The sequence below is a fragment of the Chroicocephalus ridibundus genome, chromosome 4 (genome assembly GCF_963924245.1).
Source record: "Chroicocephalus ridibundus chromosome 4, bChrRid1.1, whole genome shotgun sequence".
NCBI classification, from domain to species: Eukaryota; Metazoa; Chordata; class Aves; order Charadriiformes; family Laridae; genus Chroicocephalus; species Chroicocephalus ridibundus.
Window position 1 is genome coordinate 48,634,655 of NC_086287.1, and position 22,917 is coordinate 48,657,571.

The window sequence follows — 22,917 nt, forward strand, 5'->3', positions numbered from 1 at the left end:
AACCCAGGCAAACGAAAACCGTCAAGAAAGCGATTCCCCGGTTATTCCCCCCCACCCCCCGCCAGATCGCTAGGTATTTGCGAGCACCCTTTCCGTCGGTAACGATTCCCGAATTAACCTCCCACTTCTAGGGACACAAATTGGCCATTAGGGAGAGGATTTTATTGCGGTCCTTTCCGCGGGCTCTGGATTAGCCCTGATTGGGAACTAATGGACTTTTCGTTACAGTTTAATGCAAGGAGGGGCTGGCGGAGCGCTCCGGCCGAGGCAGACCCCGGGCAGCCCTCCTTCGGCTCGGCCAAGCCGGAGTGCCTCTGCGAGTCCCTGCACCGCAGCGCTTCTGAAGAAAAAAAAAAAAGGAAAATAAAAAAATAATAAATCTCCTGCCCGATGCCGTAATCTCTCCCTTTAGTTTTTGTTGTTGTTGCTGCTGTTGTTTAACTTTGCCGAACAGAAATCCCGAGGCCGAGTATAACGCCTCAGCATCGACGACTGCCCTCACATCATTTCTTTCAGCCTGTTTCTCCGTTCGCCAGAATAATTGCTGGGGAAGTAACCGGCTGGAAAACTCGTTTTTAACGAGCTCACACACATAATACTCTCCTCCATGAATGGCGCAGCGGCGAGTCCTCTGCGGGGGATGCGGGAGTCGGGGCTGCGGGTACCGGGGCTCCGCCGCTGGGCAGCTGCCGCTCGTCGGCTGCGGGTACCGGCAGCGCCCCGGCTCCCCCGGCCGCCCCGAAGTGGTTTTTAGAAAGATTCTCATGCATTGAGTCGGTTTGCTTTTTATTAAGTCGCGGAGAAGGGAGAGAGAGGGGGCTGCGGTGGGGTGGGGGAAGTTTGGGAGGGGAGAGAGAAACGACGAGGAAAGAATTAAGCAAGGTAATAAAGGGAATAAGGAAGGCAAATCCGCTGAAAGCTTTCTTGGACCAGAAAGCTGAGCGAGCGCAGCGCTGCTCTGAGGGAGACTCTCAAAATGGTTTGAAATCTAGTAAATGAACCCGTCTCTGGCTGTTTTAACGACGACCTCGCTAGAAATCCCCCCTGCATCTGGGGGGCGAGAGGGGCGGGGGGGGGGGGCTGTTCTTGTCAGATCCGAGCTAATGAAAACGGCGGTACTGGTCTTGCTCCTGGAGCAAGGCCCTGGGGGGCGGCGGCGGCCACGGCCCCCCCCGAACCGTCGCTCCGGGGACCGCACCCCCGCCTTACCGCCCCGCGCTCACCCCCCCCGGGGCCGCATCCCGCTCCCCCCGCGCCCCCAGATACACACACGCAGATGAAAGCCACGAGTCTCCCCCCGCTCTGCACGGAGGGGAGGCAGCCGGGGGGAGAAGGGAGGACACATGGGCCGGGCCCCGGAGGGAGCCCGCTGGGAGCCCAGAACCGCCGCCGGTGCCCCCGCTCCCCACCCGCAGCCGGCCCCGCCGCGGCCCGCGCTCCCGAAGGGGTTAAGGGCCTTCTTTTCTTCCCTTTCCTTTATTTTCCTCTTTTTTCTTTTCTTTTTCTTTCTTTTTTCTTTTCTCTTTTTTCCTTTTTTTCTTGCCTTTTTTTTCCCTTTTTTTTTGACTGAAGAACTGTGGATGTAGTTTGCGTAATATCTTTATTACTGAAAACTTCAAGGTAAGCGAGCAATAGAAACCAGATGTGGGGATGGGAGGAAGGCAGGGTAAGAGTAAGTGTAAGGGGTAGCAGGAGTTAACCGGGGGAGGAGGGGAATCAGGTTGAATGGCGAGGGAGGGGGGAGCGGCGGAAGGTGAGTATTGATTTATTTTTAAGCCCTTTTTGGGTTGCAATTGACCCTTCAAACCAAAAAGGGCTCCTGCCAGCCTCTGTCCCTTTGCAAGTTCACCTCTGGCAGTCCCAGAAGCCGGGGCCAATTTTATGTGCTTGGCGACGCTGTTAAAATTCCCTCCCTGCTGCCCTCCCGCTTTTGATCCAGTGGTTTTACACCTGGAGAGAGCACGTTTTTAGAGGTAAATAAATAACGACGATCACAAACGTGCGGCGAGAGGCCGCGGGAAGCTTGCCTGGCGATGAGCTGGGCGAGCACGGCACCGCCGTGCCAGGGGAGGCATCGGGGCAGCGCTGGGAGAGACGCTGGCCCTGAAGAGGTTAATGGCGGGGGAGGCTTAAAGGCATATAGCTGCGGGGGGAAATCCGTATTGCCTTTAATACAGAGGAGGGGGCCGCGGAGGCGGGGGTCCCCGCAGCTGGGGGCAGCGGAGAGGGCCGGAGCGAACCGAGCGTGTCACGACCATTAAAATCGTCCCCGGTGCTTCCGCCTGTACGGATCCCACATCCATCCCTTCGTGGCGTTCGTGTCATCTGTTTGATTTTCGGGTTTTTAATCATAAAAAATTTTGGGGTCGTTTTGTTGTTTTTTTTTTTTAATGTTTTTTTTTTTTTTAACGCAAAAGATATGACCTCCCCCCCCCCTCCGCTTCCACACATACACATACACACACACACCCCTTCCTGGGCCCCCTCCCCTACACTGTCATCATCTACATATTAATTGGGGGAGAGGTCTCTTTTTTTTCTTTTTTTCTTTTTTTTTTTCCCCTATGAGTGGGGGGGAAAGTGCGGAGAAGAGTCTCTGTAGAGTGTAGATAGTTTGGAGGGAGAGAAGGAGGGCAAGTGTGTGTGTGTGCGAGAGAGAGAGAGAGAGGGAGAGGGAGGGAAAGAAAAAGACCCCTTTTACTGTGCGAGATCTTAAGGGGGTTTGGAGATCTGGTCAGCTTTCAAGAACATCTGAATCCTCTTAGAGCTCCCTGGCCCAGCTGTGAGTGTGTGTGTATGCGAGAGGGAGAGAGAAAGAGAGGTTCCTGGTGCCCCTCCAAGCGCATTAAGGACACTCGGGCCTTTTAATTTTAGGAATGAATGCTGATACTTGTGTTTCTTATTGTGATCCGGCTGCCATGGATTCCTACTACAACGCAGCCTCCCAGGGCACAGAAGGCTCCTCGCCTTTTAGGGCATTTCAAGCAAGTGACAAGTTCAGCCCTACTTTCCTGGCCAGCAAAGGACAAGGCTTTGGTGACAGCAGCACTAAGTGCCGGAGCCGCTACAGCCAGCAGGAATGTCAGTCCCTGGATGGCAGCGTGCAGGCTCCCGGCTCCGCCGGGGCTCCGGCCTCCTTTAACAAATACCCTCCGCAGCAGCAGCAGCCGCCGCACCTCTACATGCAGCGAGGCCCCTGCAAAACCCCCCCGGACAGCAACCTCAAGCTGCAAGAGAGCAGCGGCCACAACGGAGCTCTGCAAGTCTCCTGTTACGGTGAGTCCTTGGCGAGCGACGGGGGAAGCACCGGGGGCGAAACCGGAGAGAGACGCCCGGGGTTGGAAAGGGCCTCCCGGGGGCGGGGGGCGGGGGGGGGGGTGTAGAGGCGGGGAACGGCTGCCCGGCAGGACAAGTCCTCCCGGGGTCAAGGAGACCTTGCCTGGCTCCTGCACGCCGAGCAGCGCAGCCGGCTGCGGCGGCGGAGCGCAGCGCGCCCGCGGACAGCCCCGTCCCGCCGCAGCCGCGGTGCGGGGCCGGGGGCCGCCGTGTCCCCCCGCCTCGAGTATCTTTATTCCCAGCCCGGGCTGGAGCCCGCGATGCCCGAGGGAAGCCGCGTTTCCCTCTCCTCCCGCTTTGCGGTGGTTTTAATCGTCGTTTCTGAGCGGAGCCGATGCGCTCCCGGAAAACGTTAGCTCTTTGGCAACGCGGGGAAATCCGCAGTAAAGGGGGAGAGAAACAGAAAGAGAAAGGAGGAGCGGACCGTCGGGCTGCCCCAAACTTTCCCTACGGGGACCTTCTTCTAGGGGGAGAATTTCTGGAAAATTTCACCGGAATCTTCACTTCCCTCTGTAACGGTCTTTCCTACTTTTCTGTCTCTCACTTTCTCTCCTAATTGCCACTCCCCTAATTGATTTCTGTCCGGCTGCAGATAACCCGCTCGCATCCTCTCCGCGGGTCATTAGCGGCAATTAAGACACTCCTTTGCGCTGGCGCTCGGCGTGACTGCCTTGAACGGGATGGCTTCCCTTGGCGATTCTGAGCGTGGGTTTAAGAGGCAAAACGCTTCTTCGGGAGGTTTCCGCTATATCGAGGCGAATTGCGGGGGGAAGGGGGAAAGAAAAGAAAAAGAAAAAAAGCCCCAAACAAAAACCAACCCCCAAAGTCACAAACAAAAAAAAACACCCCACAATTTTTAATTTTATTTTTTTTCCGAATAAAGGAAAGTGGAAATGAAATCTCTTCCTTTCCATCCCGGCGCTCTCTGTGCGGGCAAAGAGAGGTTGTCCCGGCCTTGATTCAGCGCGTCGCCGCTGACAGGGGTGGCCGCGTCCCCATCCTCGGGGCACCGGTCCACCGTGACCTCGCCAGGCAGGGACAAGGACAAGGCCGGGCTGGGTCTTAGGGACATTTCCGGGGTGTCCCTAAGACTAGGGGTGACTGCGGGTTGGGGGCGCGGGGGAGCCGGGGGAGGCCCGGGTCGGACCGGCGCTCCCACCTCCCGCGACCCGGGCTCTCGCCGTCGTTTTGGGTACTCCTTGCCCTCTTTACTTTCTCTTTCTGCCCTCACACATTCCCTTTGCCCCGTCTCTAGGCTTAAAAGGAGGCAGAGGCGCCTTCGCTCTGTCCGTCTTCCAAACCTCGGTGCGCCGGCCGCTCTCAGGCGCCGTCCATCACCCGCTGCGAGCAGCCAGGGGTTCCCCGCACCCCTCCCCGGATCCAGGTCCGCGGGCCCTGCTTCCCCCAGCACCGGTGACTCCCCTCCTGGGGAAAGGGCATGAAGTCCTCGCCAGGCAGCCGTGCCCGGGGGGCACAGGCAGAGCCCGCATGCCCTGCGCCCGGCCGCGCTGCCCGCTCTCCTACGGGCCGACTCGGGCAGGGGTCGGTCCCGTCCCCCCGCCTCGGGCATCGCTCTGACCCTGCCCGCACCCGGGAGGCACAGCCCGTCTCCCGCGGCACGTCCCCGCGGAGCTGAGGAGGGGCACGGCGTGGTCTGGCTGGGGGGCCGCTTTCTCGTGTGTTTTGGCCGGGGCCGAGGCTGGGGTGTTCTTCTCCCCCGTTCCCTCTCTTCCCCTGCCCCCTTCCCCGTAGGCGGGCAACCCCAGGCCGGCGCCAAGGCCCGCTCCGCACCTGCGGAGGCCTTCTGGGGCCAGGCCGGGACCCACGGGGAAGGGCACGGCGGGGCCGGGGAATCCCCGCGGGGAGAGAAGGGACCCGCTCTCCGCTCTCCGCTCCCGCCGGGCGAAGTGGGAGCGCAGGGGAGCCCCGGTGCCTTCCCGGCCGCCCTGCCCTGCCCTGCCGTCCTCTCCCTGCTAACCGGCTCTCTTGTTTTTGTAGGTTGCAAAGCCCAGGGCGCCGGCTTAGCCTGCGATGACGCATTGCAACCCCTGGTAGAGCCACACGAATTTATCACCCTCCTTAACACCACCGGGGTCCCCCCGATTTATTTTCACGCGGGGCTCCAGGCTTGACTTCAGTGGGAGCCCCGCGTCGGCGGAGGGTGGCCCGGCCCAGACCCGCGCTCGTTGCGAGCCCCGCGTGATGCGGCTAGGGACGATGGGGCTGTAATGAGAGGCACATGGGTCCGCGAGGATAATTAATAGCAATAATAACTAATGGATAATGATTGAAGAGAGAGACTCGCTAATAATAGCCAGATCGGGGTTTTGCACAGGGACGGCGGCACCCGTAGGTGCTTCTCCGCCTTCTCCCGAAGGGCTAAGCCCACCGCGCCGGGCACAGGCGTTGTGCCCCCGGAATGCCCGCCCCGGCTAAAGGGACCGGGAGATCATCGAGCCCGGCTAAATACCCTCGGCGTGGGTGAGAGCGGGGGAAGAGGGAGCCGTCCTCTTTCTCCGCAGCGGGCACAAGCGCGGCCCGCTAAGGCGCGGGCGGGATGTTACGGCGGGTGGAGAGAACGGCAGACGGGTTTTGCTCGGGGAGCCGGGGAGCAGGGGCTGCCCCGCTGCCGCCCGCCGAGCCCCCGCGGCCGCTCTGGCGCTGGTACTGCCGTGCAGACGGGGAAGGAGGGCGGCGGCGGCAGGGACTGCTGGCTCCCCGCCTTTCCCGGTTGCCTGGGGCTGAGGAGGATGCTGGGGTGGTGGGACGCTGTGCCCGTAAATCCTTCAATTTAAAAAACAACGTCACATAAACACCACCACCACCCCCCCAAAAAAAAAAGATAAAAAAAAAACAACCCGAGGCCGAGAAAGTGGTAGGTTGTGCCGCCAGGCAGTGCGCAGGCGGCCGGCTTCCCCCGGGCGACCGGAGCCGAGCCCGGGGCTGCTGCGGACCCATCGCCCGGGCGGGTTTCCGCGCTGCTCGGGGACGCCGCTCCCCGCACGGCCGCCCCGCAGCCTCCGCCTTTCCCCCCTCCTGCCTTGTCGAGCCCCGGGGTTGCCCGGCGCGGGCAGCGGCCAGCGGTTGGCACGGTGGGCACCCCGCGAAGCGGAGAGAGTGGAGATTTCCCCCGCGCCTTTTTTTTTTTTTTTTGTTTAATTTTATTTTAATTCTTTAATAAACAAGTCGTTTCGAGTTATAAAAAGCCCGTGCCTGCCATCTATTGCTCTCGGCTTCTATTTCTAGATCTAAGCCCTTCCATTGCATTGTACGGATAAATATAGGCCAGGGAGAGCTGCGGCCGTAAATACGCGGAGGACACGAGCGGCAGTCGCCGAAGCGTTTCCAGCCTGGCTCCTGGCAGGGCCGGTGGCATCGGGCGGCCCGGGCTCCCGGCCGGGCTCCCCGCGGCCCCCTCGGTGCGGCGGCTACCGGCCAGGCCCTGGGGGGGTCCCGGTGGGGCTCCCCGCCTCCCCCGCCGCTCGCCCTCCTGCCGGCGCGCTGCCGCCGGGCCGGCGGCCTCGCACGGCTTCCCTGCTTTCCCCGCCGTAAAAAGGGGAGGTACGGGTTACCCCGCAGACCAGCACCGGCAATTAAAGCCGAAATCTTAAATAAAAGCCCTCAGAGCAGGTTATATATCTTGGCTTTGGAGGGGAAAAAGCTTTCGAATGATTTATGTGCTGTAGTAATCTGACTTGCTATTTCTACTGCGTGGAGCTGAAGTAAGTTATATGTCTTGAAACATATGTATGCATACACCCATGCACACACACAAATATATACGTATAGTGTTGTATAGAAATACGGTCTGGGAAAACAAAATCCTTTGGGGAGTGAAGGCGAATATGATGGGGATGTTTGCTCAGAGGAGACAGGAGAAAGGAAACGGGCTTTCTGTAACAGAGGAAATTCTTTAAGTGCCGGGTTATGCAAATAACGACCATTTCTTTCATTTAGCGAGTAAATAAAAAGTGCAGGCTAAAGTGCGTTATTAATAGAAGTGCAGAAAGCAACTGCCGTAGGAATCAGAGGCTCGCTGCGTGCTTTTTTAAATTGACGCTTTTAATGCATTTCTCCTCCTCCTCCTCCCCCTAATGTAATGTAAACTGCAGGCACGGCAGGAACGAGCTCGCTGGCGGTCCCCCCTCCGCCTCCCGTGAGAGACCGCTCGCTGCCAGGCGCTCGGGGCTCCCCGCCGCGCCGCGCCGCGCCCCCGCCGGTGTTCAAAAGGGCTTTGCGGAGCCCGCGGTGCGCCGGGGAGGACCGTCGGCATCTGCCCCCTTCCCCCGGCTCCAGCCGCAGCCCCCAGCCGGGGGCGGGAGGGGGCTCCCGGGCTGCTTTCCCCGGGACTCTTGCAGGGCTCTTCCACATCGGGTTTCCTCCCGAGGTCTGGGACTGTTACGGCTCCCCCGGGCCTCCGCTCCCCGCGCTGCGCATCTCCGCGGGAGCCGCTCTGCCATCGGCCCGGGGGGCGGCCGCTGCCCCTCGCCCGGCCGCAGGGTGCAGAGGGCTTTGCGTGGGGGAGGGATGCCGGGCTGCGGCGGCTGCCCCGGTCCTGTCCCCCCTTTCCTCCCCCGCCTCAGCTTTGATCTGGGCCCTCGGCTCCTGCCTGGGCTCCCTCCCGCGGATAAAAGCGCCGGCGGGGAGGCAGGAGGGGTGTGCGCGGGCTCCCCCCGCACCCCGGCGGGGAGAGGTGAGGGGGGGGGGCGGGGGTGGGGAGATGCTGCTGCCCTGATCCCCGCGGGGGGCAACAGGGAAGTATAAAGGGGAGAAGTATGCGGGAGGGAGGCGCGAGTGGGGAGGGGGGGACGGGACCCTGGCGGGCACCGGGGAGAAGCAGCAGCGAGCGGAGCCAGCGAGGGCGGGAGGGGAGCCGGGGCAGCCGGGGGAGCCGGGTGGTGGGGCCGGCCCCTTCCCGGGTGCTGCAGGGCCGGCCGGCAGGGCCGCCGGCTCCCGGCGTGCTGCTGACGCCGCCCTGGCAATCGCCCTCTCTTTTCCACAATAGGGCCACCAGATCTGCCATTCAAGGGCTCCGGCACCCTCCCAGGGAGGGGAGGGAGCTCTCGCCAGGAGTTTGGCTAAGCCTCTGTTTGAACAGACACTCGGAGGTGCGGGATCTCCTCCGCGGAAACCTGCGGGATTTCCTCAGGGAGCAGGACGCGAAGGTAGGGCTCACGCTCCGTACCCCGGCTGCGCAGGAAGATTTATTCGCGGCTCTTTCCAAAGATGTTTTGCGCTTCTCTTGACTTGGACGGTAGATCTGGCTGGAGACTTTTATAGGATTCCTGACCCGAGCTGTTTATAACACTCATGTGTCAAAGGACCGGGAGCCTCCCTCCCCCTGTATTCCTGCCGCTCCCTCCTTGCAGGAAGATTTCTTTTCGCACTAGAGCTGTTTATTTTCGACTTGTCCGCTGCTGACTGGGATTAACTCCGCTTTAGCCGTACACTTCTGCAGCGCAAGCTTGTAACCCCAGCAGGACGTTACCAGCAACAAGACGGGTGCTGAAAAAGAAAGAGTCTTAAAACTTTTACTAGTCTTAATTGTTTTGAAAGCAACACAGTGCGAAGCAGACGAGAAAAATACTGATGGGGAGAGAGATTTGGAGATGCTTACTGAGTGCGTCTTTTCCTAAGGGTTTGGTGTAGGAGTCCTATTAACAATATATGCTGATGCCAGATAGCGCAAATGAGCTGTGTGTGTGTTATCTGGAGCTGCAGGCTGTTTATTTTGTGCTGCCTTTTGAGTGTACAGTCAGTGTGGTTGCATGACTAACTGGCTGGAGTGATTCACTGGCTGCTTTATGGGTGACTGCTCAAAACAAGTTGTGAATCAAAAGAGATTTCTTTGGCTGTGGTTTCTAACCTCCCAAGTTAAATGCACTCAGGGTTTAAGGGGAGCTAATGTGCAGACTTCAGTCCATCAGATCTTGAAGATTTATTCCTTTTCCAAGCCCTTCATTCAAAGCCATGATGAGTTTCCCTTGTAAGAGGGAGGTGGTGTCTAGGAGGCTCGGAGCCAAGGTCTGCTGCTAAAGGACATCTCCAGCCCCAGCCCTGTCCATTCGGTTGCCCTAGTTCCCAGCTCTCTGGAGTCCTTAAGTCTTGTTCAGGGCGTTTGGGTAGCTGTAGCAATTCTCAGGTAAAAAGTGTGACACATTCTGTAGCAGTAAAAGACTTTTCTTCGCATTATGCAGTCGGGAAAACTGAGGCTCAGAACCTGTGTGTGAGTGGCTTGTGCAAGGTCAAGCTGTCGCCACTCAGTGGCATCAGTGTGATCCTCCCAGGGCCCGGGGCTCCTGCAGAAGGAGGCTCTCAGCGGGCTGGAGAAGGAGCCCACGGCCGGAGTTGGAAAACTTACAGAGTAGACATCCTGTGTTTAATTTTGGAGGGGACTGAATTTAGGTTTCCTGATGGCCGGGTCCTTATTCAGTGCAAGAAGCATAGCAATTGGCGTGTTCTCATATGCTGAGGTCTCTCAGTACATAAAATAGGCTCAACCTGTCAATCCACATGAATGGTCTCATCTTTAAAAAGCAACTCATCAGCGTGGGCAAACTATATTGGCCCAAACAAGCTGTGGGTTGGTCACTGTCTTTCAGAAAATGCTGAGAAATCCCTGCCCTAAAAGTCATGTGTTTCTGAGGTATTACGCCTACGTTTTGGAAAAAAAAATCCCATCTCAATTGTTAATCAGCTTGGAAAGAATACATCTACTATCTTAATGTAGATACATTTTCAGAAGAAAAGAGAGATCTGGATTAGAAGGAACCTGAGCAGTAACACAGCTAATGTAAGACCCCTTGAGAATCATTTGCTAGAAGACGGATGGGAACATTTCGTATAAATAAAGCGTTAGAGTAATTTACCATAGTTACATGTCTCTCAGCTGCCTCAACTTGTAAATGAAAGTTCATAACTAAAGGAGGAAAGCTGCTTACATCTATTAAATAAATGACCTCCACTTTATTTTCTGTGTAAGTTCAGATGAATCAATGCTATTATACATACTGGTGATTCTGCTTGGTCATCTTTTCATTCATATTTGCATGTCATCTTCATCCTTTGACTGTCACATAAGTAGGCATGACGTGAAAGAGCAATTGTGATCACCGCGATAATTTTAGAGCCATTTTTTGGTCAAAGAAAGATGGGTCAACAAGAAATAGGGGAGAGGGATGGAGGGAGGAGGGAACAGAGATGAATGAGAAGAGGCAGGGGAAGAAGAAGAGGAGATATCTTGGAGGGGTGATGAGCAGTGGCAGACTCACCGCTATTACGGAACATGGTCTGCAACTGATTTTATGGACTATATAAGTATGAATCCACCAGCATCAAATTCTTTATCTCTCCATTGACAGTGCTGTGATTCAACACTTAGTAGCTATCTTCAGGTCCCAGCAGGATTTAGCCATGACAAGCTGGTATGTCATGAGCTATGGTCTGTCCTTATCTGCACTGATTGGAGACCATTGCATTGCCTAACTCAGCAGTTAAATGTCAATTTGAATCTGATTTTATTTTTTTTTTTTGGTGAAGATGCGATTTAAGGGTTTAAGCAGTTAGTCTGCTTGCTGGAAACAGATGGTTAAATCAGTATTATTTCTAAATATATTCTTTATTAGCAAGAACTGTGTTCATTAGCTGTCAGGCAAGTGGGTTTTTAGCTGGTGATGGAGCCTGAAAGGTAAGCTGGTTTAGTCACTGATAGGCAAGCTGTACGCTGAGGCTGGGTGGAAACTCTGAGGGGCTTATGAAGGTAGCAACCGCCTTTATTCAGTACAAGTCTGAAAACACTACGAAACCAAAGAGGGTAAGTCAACAGAAAGTCAAGGCCCATCAGAAAAGTGCTATTAATGGGAAGTAAGGAACCCGAGGAAAAGACAGAATTAACATTTTGGGCAGGCAGAAGTCTGGGGGAAATAAAAGAAACTTGTAATGTCTTGAAATGACTCCTATCTGATTGCTACCGTGTTTAGGGAGATAGTGCTTTGTGTGCAAACACCGCAGTGTAAAACAAATACCTTGGGTCTCATCAGTTCCCCCCTGTAGTGGAAACTCCCTCCTTAGGACTTGGGATATCGGCTGACTGCTTCAGTCGGGAGCAGTAACGCTGGTGTCGGGGTAGGATGCAGTTTCCAAAGAGGGAAACGGGGAACTGTATTAATCCTTTTGATGCAAGAGGGATCAGATAACAAAGGTGCTTGCAGACATCTAACCTATTCAGGAGCGCTGGAAAGTGAAAGGAATTCACACCAGAATGAAATCAAATCAAAACACAGGGAGAGAGGGTGATATCGGGAATTTTCCCAGAATGGGCCAAAAACAATCAAAGAAAGACTGTGCTGGGACAGTGCCCAGAGAGATCTGAAGGCACAGCTGCAAGACCCCGACTCTGCGAGGTGCTGGGGAACGTGTGTGACACAGGCCTGAAGATGTTTCACAAAACAGGGGAAAGAGGAAAACGTTATTCAGCCTGAAACTTAATAAGAGGCTTGAGCCACAGCAAGGTTTCTGAAAGAACAGAAAACCATCTCCAAAAGGAAAGCAAAGCCTCACCAGGGTACCAGCCTGCTGGGTGTGGAGTTGGTCTCAGGCTGTTGGGTCTGCCAGGCAGAGCTTGGGTCACCTGTGGGACTCGCCATTTCCAGAGTGTGTCCTCTGTAACGCAAGCACAGGAAAGCCCACAGCATCAGACTTTTCCAACCTCAGCAATGCCACTAGAGAAAGGACCCCATGGGAGGCTGACGCATGTCCGTTGCCACTGGGTGGCCAGCTGGAAAGAGGAGCCAGACGGAGCCTTGCTCTGCAGCGCTTGTTCACAGAGAAGAGCCTGAGGTCAGACACTGGGGCAGGGGTACACCCTGTAGCCTGGACGGTGGTGCTGGTCTCCGGATCAGGAGGAGCACCTTCTGCAGCACTGTGTGGTTCTTTTCCAGCCTTCCCTAGGATGGTGCATGCCCAGACCTTATCCTGGAGCGGAGTCAGGACCACAGCTGTGGCAAGGACCCATACCTGAGAGCTGAGAAGCCCTGTGTTATAGACATAACCCAGCTTATCAAGATTTGGTCTGAACCTTCATAAGCAGATTGGAGCCAGATATCAGTCTGAGCTAGACAGGACACGGCCAAATGCTAGAAGGCAAGAGGAAGAAGAGACCCACCTAAATTGGCAGAGGACCTGCAGACATTTTGTGTTCCTCATGTCTCCAGATGCCAGTGAGGACTTCCAAGATAAATAGCCGATGGACCAATTGCTAGACACTTAGGCAGATTGTGCAGGAGGCCAGAAACACTCCATGAAGCTGTGGGATTTATGGCGGAGCTTAAATACTGCATTTCATCCCTCGAACAGAAGTTGGAAAGCTGCTACTGGAAGAGAGGGAAGCTGGTTGCTTTATATAGGTATAAGGTCCTGTGCTAGAGAGAAGAGTATTTCCATCCAGTTCATACCACTTCAAGCTATTAGAAAAAGGGACTTACGCAGGACAGAAAAGCAATGGGGGATTGGCTACTACATCAAACATGAGAGCAGCGGCTTGGTTAAGTGCGGCTCTGATGGGGAGGGGAAATATCCACAGAGAGGTTTTTTACAAATATACGGCTAGACAGGACAGAGCCTCATAAAAATATACTGAAAGGCCCAAACTCAACTCAGGAAGCAAAGGCACCTGAAGCTGCACATACAAAGCTGGGTGATACTGGTTTTAAGTTAGAGTTGAGGCTGTAGCAAAGCTTTGTCGTGCCCAGGGCTGGATACTAAGTTGATGTTCAGTTGGTGTTGGCTCTTCCCTTGTAGCCTTCAATTAGTTGATTTTGGAAAGGGTACTTTTGTGGCTGGTTGTACTGGAAATCCCCTTTTCCTTGGCCTTGGTGGGAAAAAATGGAGCTCTTGGTAGTACAACCTATATGCCTCCGTTTGGCAGCGGTCCACTTCCGAGGGAGGGCTACAGGGGAAGCCAAGCAGCAAGAGAGGGGTTACCGCATGTGTATTTTATAGGCATTGCAGATGAGTAAAACTAGACGGAGAGGGACATGATGGGACAGTGCAAAATGGAGCCACCCCAGGGGGTACGAGGAAAGGCAGGGACTGGTAAAGTGTCCTTACTGAGGAGAAATGCCAGCGGGATACTGGACCACCAGGATCCAGGAAAATGCTCAGCTTGGCCAAGGTGGGAGATGAACTAGCACTCAGTGTGTACATCACTGTGGTTGATACCTGGTCAGTCAGCACACGGGCTTTCAACCTGCGGTGTTTTCCTTTAAAGACACGGCTCATGTGAAAGAGAGAGGTTTGGGCAATCTGTTTGTGGCACCTGCCTCCGCAGGCAGGCCCCTGAGTTGTTTCTTTGAGCTTGTAGCCAGCTCATGGACCTCATCTGTTGTCCTGGTTAGAAAGAAAAGGCGAGCAAGAGCTTTGCTGTGTAATATGTTAATCTCAAAGCGTGCTTGTGCCTTGCCATTAATAGATAATATCTGGCATATGCCTCACTAGGTTCATTTTGGTTTCCACTGTGGATATCTGGTGGTGAAAATTGTTTTCGTGTTAGGACAAGTCCACAGCAAACTGTAGTATGGGTGTCCCGCCACCCGTGTAAGGCAGCTCTCACTTGAGAGACCGACAGAGCAGGTATTATATGGCCAGCCATCCAATCTCTCTCTTATAGCTGAGGATATCCTGGCACATGGTGAACTCTTTAACAGCAACTGATAATGTTTTACAAACAGGCTTTCATGAGCTCAAGGCTGCCGATCTGAAATAGACGCCAGAGTGAGGTGAGCTGTTGAAAAGAGGTAGACAAAGAGGTTTGCACCCTGGGAAAACGCTCAGCCAGGGGCAATGGGGCAGTGCTTCCCCGATGCGAGGGAAGGGAGCAGGGCACTGTCAGTCTTGTGGGGCACTGGTCCTGCTGCTGGAGGCTCAGCTGTGGACTTCCCAGGCTTACAAAAGCTCCACATGGTCCTTGTGAGAAGGGAAAGCTACCTCAGTGGCGGGAGGAGAGCAGCTGGGCATTTTCAGAGCTGAAGCAGTCTCTGCTGAACGCAGCTGGGGGTGCCTCTGGGGTGGGGACACAAGACCACGGTCACCAAAGGCTAGTTCTCCCAACACCTTGTTCAAATGCCTTTTTGGTGGTAGACACCTCCCTCACCAGGACAGCAAGAAAAAACTGAGTTTGCATCCTTTTTTTCCTCCTTTCTTTCATAGTCTGCAGGAATTAAAATGCTCCTGCTTCATCCAGTAGAGGTAGGTTTGCTAGAGCAGAGTTTAAGGAGCTGAAAGTGTCTCTCAAAAAGCTTCCTAGTAACAAAACAAGGCGTGATTGAAAAAAACTTTCATTTGGCAACTGTGTTTGCTTTGGAGTATAGACTCTCTTTGGAGTAGCAGAGTAGCTCTTCGGCCATAGTGAGAAAGCTTGGAATTTAAAGACAAAATGTTGTATAGGAGATGGGGAAATAAAACAATGGGTGATGAGTATTCATGAGAGCTCATTATACCCGAAATACTCAAAAAGGAGGTTCTGAGGTTTCGTTATAATGTCAAAACCATTGGACATCTTGACGTTCCAAAATCCTTAGTCAACCCAAGAGAGAACTGGTTTTGAGGAAAATGCAGACAGATGACGGAAAATTACTACAGGAAATGTGATGCATTTCTTGCATGGGTTGTATTTCAAAATTGGGTCCCCAAAGATGGGGAGAAACCCTACGGAGCAGTGTCTCCTGGGGACCTTACTGCTATTCATTGCTGTTGATGTTGTTGGGCCTTTGCCTGAGATGGAATCTGCCAGACAATATTTGTTGGTAGCTATGGATTTCTTTAGAAAATGGCCTGAAGCTTACCCAAAAAGGAACCAAGAGGCTGTGATTGCAACCAAGCTTCTAAGGGATGAATTTTTCACCATATTTGGGGACCTAGACATGAAGAGCACGCAACAAGGCAGAGCTTTGAGGCAAAAGTATTTCAACAGGTTTGTCAGATGCTAGTAGACACAATAGGAGGTACCCAGCATCCTACAGATGGTGGAGAGGGGAAGCTTAGCTGGTTCTGGGAGGAGGCGCTAAGCCAACTGCATGACGCTTGGCCTAGGTGCCCCCATTTACTCTGCCTGGTCTCCCTGTGCTGCTCCTCAAGGCCTTGGTATCTGCTTGCCCCATGTCGGCATCTGAGGGATCTGAGTGTGTCTTGCATGGGACCAGAAACCTATGAGCAGGCAACTGAATCAGACCCCAGCTATTTTACAAGAGAATGACAAAGGAACCAGGACTAATCCTGCCCTTTGTCTATTCTGTTGACTGTAGTGACTTTCAGAGAAGTAGAAAGGGAAAGTGCAGCCTGACCCCAGTTCTCCTTTTCAGACATTAGCCAGGAACCATAGCACACTCCTTGCAAAACGTTTGTAAATTTGGGCCATTTGCTATGCACTGGTCTGGCCTATCTGGACTCTGCAAAAATCAAGTGGAACGGCTCGGGTTTTTTTAGACAAAGCCAAATGCAAGTATTGCCTCAGGCAACATGCACGTTCTCTGATGTAGGCTTATGTGTAGAAACCTGGCTGATTCCACATCCCATGGAGATGGAGAGATTAGGAGCCCAAAGCAGATAAACCATGGTGTGTAGCAGTGGCCACTTACGTGTATTAACACGTAAGAGACCAGCGGGTCCTGGTCCTGTGTTAATCAAAGGGTGTTTGTGCCTTACCATTAATAGATAATATCTGCAATGTGCCCAAGAGGAGTTGTGAGGGGAACCGAGTCTGTCCTGAAAGCCAAGAATACAGCTGTGGATGTTGAGTCTGACAGAAATTAGTTCCCTACTGGGGAAAAACAGGGAATGGCCTGGTTTAGCCCACAGATTTCATTAAAACCAAAAACTTTGCTGAGAACTCCTTCTCAGGGTGTCAAAAGGAAAAGGAGCAGCAGCTGAAAGCCTGCAGTGGCATCCCAGTGGGAGAAGCGTCAACTCGAGCTGGCTCTATGAAAATGGCCCAATGGAAAAACCCGATACAAGTATGTAAATAGCTAAATTGGTCGCTTTGACTCTCTTCCTCCCCGTATGTCTGAGATGATGCAGGTCCATGGGTCTGGTGGGTTCTGCTGGCAGAAGGCTGAGCAGGGGCTGGTTTTGCAGGGTTGGGTGCCTGGTGGTGGTGAGCGAAGCAGTTCCCTTTTGCTCAGCCCCGTTCCAGAAGCACTGACACAGTGGTGTAGGCATGGGCAAGCCGATGAAATCAGGGGATGAAGGCACCGAAGACTGCTCGAAGCACGCTCCAGAGCAGGCTGTGTGTGCCTGGAGCAGGGGGCAGGGGTAAGCAGGGGACCTGTCAGTGTGGCAGTGATATGGTTGATCCCAGCAGGGCTGTCCCTCCCCGCTCCTCGCCCTGTCATGTCCTGCACAAAGGGATGTGGTGCCAGGCCACCCCTTGCCCAGGCAGGCAGGTCTGCTCCACAGCCCCCAGCTCTCCTGGCAGAGTTTTCTCCTGGAGGCAAGACCCATTAAATAAAGAGATGACACACTGGCTTCCAGACTGCCCCCGGCTGGTAATAATCTGTAGAGCTTCTAACTGTAGCATCTGAACATCACAGTCCATCTACTGACAGGAGATGGAGTACCAACATTTTTTTTTCTGTTTATGTCAGATCACGTTCTTGACAAAGTTACACACATGCACACACGCATCCCCCATCCCTCTCCGCTGGGACTTATTTTACAAAGGAATGACTTACAGGGGGAGGTTATTTAGTTCCGTATGTGCTACACTTTGAAGGAAATCGGACTGTAGAGCAGTTGTGCTATCCCTGTTTATAAGCGTCAACTTCATCAGCTGTAGGAGGTTTCAATGGGGAAGAACAGTGTGATTCGGGAAGCTGCATCATTGCTTTGGAAAACAGGGGATGTGAGCTGCAAATACTCAGAGAACCCCTAATTCCGGGCAGGCCTCTTGGTACCAGCAGACGCAGCACAGGGGCTCTCTGCCCCCTTCTTCAGCATGGAGACCTTCCAGTTTCCTCTAGCACTAAAACCTTGGCTCTAAAACCCTGGCTTGTTGGAAGCTACAGCCTCGTAACTGTGTTCACTGAAGGAGTTTTGTAGTTTGGAGCCCCATTATTTACGTCCCACTGTATATCTTCTCCTGAGAGCCTTATGAACAAAATGGATTGCAGCAGAAATCACACATTCCTGTACAGGCATGTTTGCCTCTCGTGAAGTCTGCAAAATCACGACCCGAATGTACGGTGAGATAGTAAATCCGGGAAGACAGAGTGCGGGAAGTCTAGTCTGAGATGAGAAGGAAGGAGAAAGCCACCCACTGCCGCCCCAGCAGCTTTCCTTACAGCCTCTCTGAGCCCGAGGGCCGGGGATGCTTTGGGAAGCGGAGGCCAGCCCGTGCCTAGTGGCCCCGATAATGCCACGAGTCCCCAGACATCGGAAACTGAAGTGTTTATCCATTCTTTCCAAATCTAATTCTTTCCATAACCTTGGAGATAGGCTTATTTCTGAAAAGTGGAGGAAGATGGAGTGGGTGAAAAGGGGTCTTGCTGACTCTCAGCTAGGAAACTCTGAAATAGTACACACCTTTCAGACCGGCGCTTTCATGCACCAGTTGCAGCCCATGTTTTATGCTTGTGTATTTTATTCTCTCTAGGCCACCCCGCTTGTGGTCGCTCTTTCCACGTGCTGTTTAAGGCCTCCCCTTGCTTCCTGCCTTGCTAGAAAAAGGCAGTTTTTAAACACCAAAGCTCTGGTTGTGGCACTGGCGTGGGGGTGGCATCTTCTTTAGGCAAAGCCCTTCTAAGCTGGGGGCTGTGTCAGCACATGGACGCTCACGTGTAGATCAGAAATCTCCCAAAACAAGGGCTCCCCTAAGGGAGTATTTTGGGAGAGAGGGGAAAGGAGGGACAAACGCCCCTTGCGTTACGTTTGCAAACTGTCTGCGAGCAAGGTGTGATTTTTCAAGGTCTGTCTGGGAGCCAGGATTGTTGTTGGGGTGATGTTTGTGAGTAATCTTTGGTCAGCAGATTGCGCGCGTGTGTCAGGCGGTGCAAGAAGTAGGCAGCAGAATGGTGATCTGTGCTGGTAAGTGGAAGGTAGGTACACGGCGGACACATGAGATAAGAGTCTCATCTGTTCCTGGTTGGATGAGCATCACTGGCAGAAGGAGGTTTCTGGGGCAAATTCTCCTTTTCACAAGTTTCTAAAGAACATTTCTGTAAATATTTGCTAATGTTTACTTGACATTTGCAGTCACTCCTCTCAATATGATCCCATCCTGGCATGTTAACTGGAAACAAACACTAAAGTGGGCATGAGCCCCCCTGATGTGGATACAGTTTTTAATTTAGAATGATTTTCATGGTCATCATCTTTCACGTTGTTGTCCAGTTCTGCTGAGAATTAGTGGTGCTCCAGGAGTTTCACTCTTTCCAAGATTCATGATTTTTTTGTTCTCTGTTAGGAAGTCTGTTACCAGAATTACTGTTGTTTGTGTCTACTGTCTGACACTTCCTACCAAAATCCTGCCTCCGCTTGCTTCTAACTTAATCAAAACTTAACGATTTGGCCTAAAAGCTCCCACAGCAGTTGTTTGCCTCCAGCTGTTTTTATAATACTTTTTTTTTTTTTAAAGTTCATCTGAATCAATTAAGCTGTTTCCAAGAACGTAGCTAAAACTAAGCACGTTTTTGTTTTCTCCTTGTCAGAAAAAAATAATTACGTCCTTTTTCAAAATTTCTGGTGCACTGTGCTGTGGAGTAAGAATGACAGACTCGCAGAGGAGCTGGGCTTTGGGTAGGAAATGTGCTTCATGCCTGTCTTCTGAAAAACCTTCCAAGAACAAGCCTTAAGGAGCTGTGGTTCTCACTGACTCAGTAGCGACAGAGTTGATTTTCACACAAAATACACTGTAGATTTCCCATGTTCCGGGCATGTTTCCAGCCAGGTCTGAACTCTCTCTTCTTGCAGTGGCCACTTACCCCCGTAGATGGTCCAGCCTTCTTTGGACCCAGGCAAAGTAGGGGAGCACATTGTTTGATGTAACTACAGATAGAAGAAAAACTGTATCTGGGGAAGAGGCAGAAGGCTGGGATAAGAAATCTGGATGTGGTTGAATGGTCTGAAGACTGGGGAGTGTGTTGCGTGTTGGACTGAATGGGGGCTTAGGTCTGGGTGGCAAAGATACAGAGGTATTGCATTATTCAGGGCATCTGAGAAGCATACTGAGGCCGACAGGACCTTCATCTCCAAGGTGCAAAAATATTAGACAATGCTAAGTACTTTTTAAGACTCGGTCTTAGGTATATCAGGGCGGTTGTTCTGCCCTTTGTCGTTCTCCATCTCAGTTTGCTGTCCGTAGAACGTGAGCAATAGCCGTGCTTCATCTCACCGGGCTTGTTGTGGCTTAGGCATCTCTGTGCAACACTCCGATATGGCTCGGTGAATGCTGCGGGAAACCTAGAGGACACTGCTGAGCAGGGTGCGGATGCCGTGCAGTAAGTAAGGATTGCCTTCACATGCTGGATGATGAGAAGAAAATGGCGAACTGTCTACTGTAGGGATGCAGTATGTATGACCCAAAGACCCAGGAAGCAAGAAATATTTTAGAAAGGAAATAAGGGGAAAGGCACAAAAAGCCATTTGCACAGTGCTCTCACTGCTCATCCTCCTCTGTCCCATAGACAAGTTTGGTCCCTGCATTAGGTATAATCGTGGTGATGAGCAGCCAGGGACCACCTCCAGCTGGCAGAGGCAGCTGCAGTCCCTCAGTGCCGGTGGAGCCACGTTGCTTCAGGCACCATCCACAGCTGCAACAGCATGAGGGGCAAATGTCCTCTTCAGGCCAAACCCCAGAAAAATTTGGTTCCAGAGTGGCTTTATAAAGGGATGCAGTGCTGCAGGCGATGGTGAGAGATCCACATCTTGGCCTGGTTCAGCCACCACCAGGTGCAGTGGCCAGACCCTGGTAACTTTAGTGGCCAGGGTCGAGTGGCTGGAGAGCACGTGCAGGATGGGCGGACGCTGTGGGAGCACGGCTCACCAGGCACGGGCAGTCTGGGAGGAGAAGTGAACCACTGAGGGCGAGAAGAAAGTAAAGGTCAAATTCTCTTGACTAGTACAAACTTACTTCTTTCTTTTTTTTTTCCCCTGGTGACAATTAAACGTGTTGCAAGGTGAAGTAGTCCTCAAGTGAAATGAAATCCCCCTTCTCAGGCCTCGGAGCGCATAGCGCTCTGAATTACTTGACAGGCACAGTTTACCCTTTGAGCAATTCACGACTCCCCCTTCACAAATAAGAGCACACTTCTGTGGATGTTTTCCTTGTTCAGTACTACCTAATGGATTTTTTTTTTCTTAATAACTGTCATTTGCCCTGCATCTTGCTATTCTCAACTCAAAATGAAAAACGTAAGTCGCTGGCTGTGAATACTATTCATTATTCATTTACCAGAGGAATCTTAGGCACATTCATCCCATTTCCTCTTCGTGCCTCATTATCAATAAACCTTTGCCTCGCTGCTTCTGTAAATCATTTTCATCCCTTTCCTTTGCGAACCACGTGCTTGGGCTCTTGCACATGCGTCTCATGAGAGTAATTGGCCAGGTCACGTAGTATCATTTTTACTCCTTGATAAGCTGGCAGAACTTCATTAAGAGGAGATTACTGAAATGCACATACATATTTTTTTTGAGGAAGGAAACATTGCACTTAAACCATGACGCGAGCAGGGTTTCCCAGTATTTTCCCGAGCACAGCAGCTTGCATCAGCGGTTGGTATGATTCAAAAGACTTAGATTACCCTGGCTCCCATGGGGAACGTGCACCTTCTCTCTGCTGTGATACGAAGGACATGGAGCTAACCCTCCAGAGGTAAAAGTGCACTCAGCTGGCGGTTAGATTTCGGGGCTGAGGAGAAACAGGGCAGAACTCCAAACATCCTTTCCCTCCTCCCCATGGCCCCAACAGAAAGAAACGCAAGGCATGAGAGCGTAGCACCCGTGATCAATGGTGGGCTCCCATCGAAGGCTGGAGCAGTGCTGATGGTTCCCCACCTTAGCAGCTGCTCTTCATGTCAAATGCCAGCAGTGGATGTAGACCCGGAGCCAGGCTAGGGCAAGGGAGGACTGGCTGCTGCAGGGATCCTACAGGGGCCAAGAGTTTATTAAACTTCAGTTTAACTGGAGCTGAAATATGTTCCTCTAACACAGGGCAGCAGAGGTTAATGGAGTCCTTTTTGCAGACATTTTATGACACTCTTTGGGGCTACATATAAGAAGACTGGGGCATTCTGAGTAATTTAAATAAATATTTGTTTAGACTGTGTGAGGGGCAATTGGAGTTTCCAGGCAGGTCAGTCTTAGACAGATTTTTCTTTCTTTGCCCTTTCTCCTCAGCTGTAGCGTAGACACTCTGCAGTTCATGGCCAGGCCACGCAGCGCAGATATGCCCCCCCAATACCTCGAAACAGCTCTCCTGGTCAGTCAGACCTTAAGGCTGCCATGCACTCCTTGTACTGCATGGGGGGCTCACGGGGATCCAAGGGTGACAGCCCCTGGCTAGCAAGGGTGGCCGGTGCCCTCAGACCCTGTTGGGACTCCAGGCTTCTCCCTCTCCCTGGGCACCAGCATCGCCTCAGCAGGAAAACCCCAGGGGACTGCAGCACCGTCCCCATCTCCTGACCCCACGGCAGGCAGATTTTTTGCAGTGGGTGACCTGAGCGACAGAGTGAGGAGGGGTGTAGAGGTTGGGGGAAACAAACCTGTCCCTGTCAGGTTTGCTGTTAGTTATTTTGTCTTTGTTCTTGGTTGGCAAGTTCCCAGGTTGGTTGTGGTGCCTCTTGCTTCAGTTTGTGATTTTGCTGCCCTCTTTCTCTCTGCCAGTGAAAGCTGATGCCAGTCTGTCACCAGTCCCAGTGACTGTGAAGCCAGAAACCTAATTTCTTTCTGGAATACTCCTAAAAGCCTAGCGCTTGTAGGAACATTAGCAATTCCCAGACCTGGCTGGCCTTGAGTTTTGCAATGTGCAGTCAGAATGGAAATAAGTTTTAGCTGTGCTTCCAAGAACAGGCAGATTTGGGGATGGCTGAATGTTTTTTTCCTTCGTCTGGGCCTTTCTTTACTAATCAGCTGAATAAAACTGAGGAACAGCAGAACTATTTTCTTAAAGAACCTGGCCCAAACTTTGGCCCAACCTTTAAACTCAACCCTTTCTGTGGTTCAGTGAGTTTCAGCCAACTTTGGGTGTTTCCTGTTTTTACTTCTGCTTTTCCATCACTACTACTTTCCAATTTCCAAGCAAAAACGGTAGCACCCAAATCCCCATCGGATGCGTTGTACTTGGGTAGCAACGGGGCAGCTGCAGCATCTCATCCAGACTCGGAGTCCTCAGCTCTTCTCCGCAGGGGCACCTGGGAGCCCAAACTGGGACGCAGGAGAAGCAGCACAGGAGCTGTGCTGGGCGGATTTGTTGGGGCTTGTCTGACTGCCCGTCTGAAGCACATAACGCTTCACTTTAAGCATAAGGGTAGTCCAGGGACACACATGTGCTGCAGCACTTTTCTGGATGAGGGCCGCAGGCTGGCTGCTTCA

The 22,917-nt window shown here is 52.8% G+C and overlaps 1 protein-coding gene across 2 annotated transcripts in view; it reads left to right on the plus strand.

Moving 5' to 3' along the window:
* The first annotated feature begins 2,876 nt into the window (after nt 1-2,876).
* The window catches only part of ALX4 (ALX homeobox 4), a 41,384-nt gene continuing 21,343 nt past the window's right edge, over nt 2,877-22,917 (plus strand). Inside the window, exon 1 of one of the 2 annotated variants that reach the window (XM_063334286.1) lies at nt 2,877-3,276. In XM_063334286.1, the coding sequence (XP_063190356.1) occupies nt 2,877-3,276 (400 nt within the window). Of the gene's footprint in view, nt 3,277-8,236; nt 8,502-22,917 lie in introns of those variants that run through there. The other variant, XM_063334287.1, reaches the window with a different exon arrangement.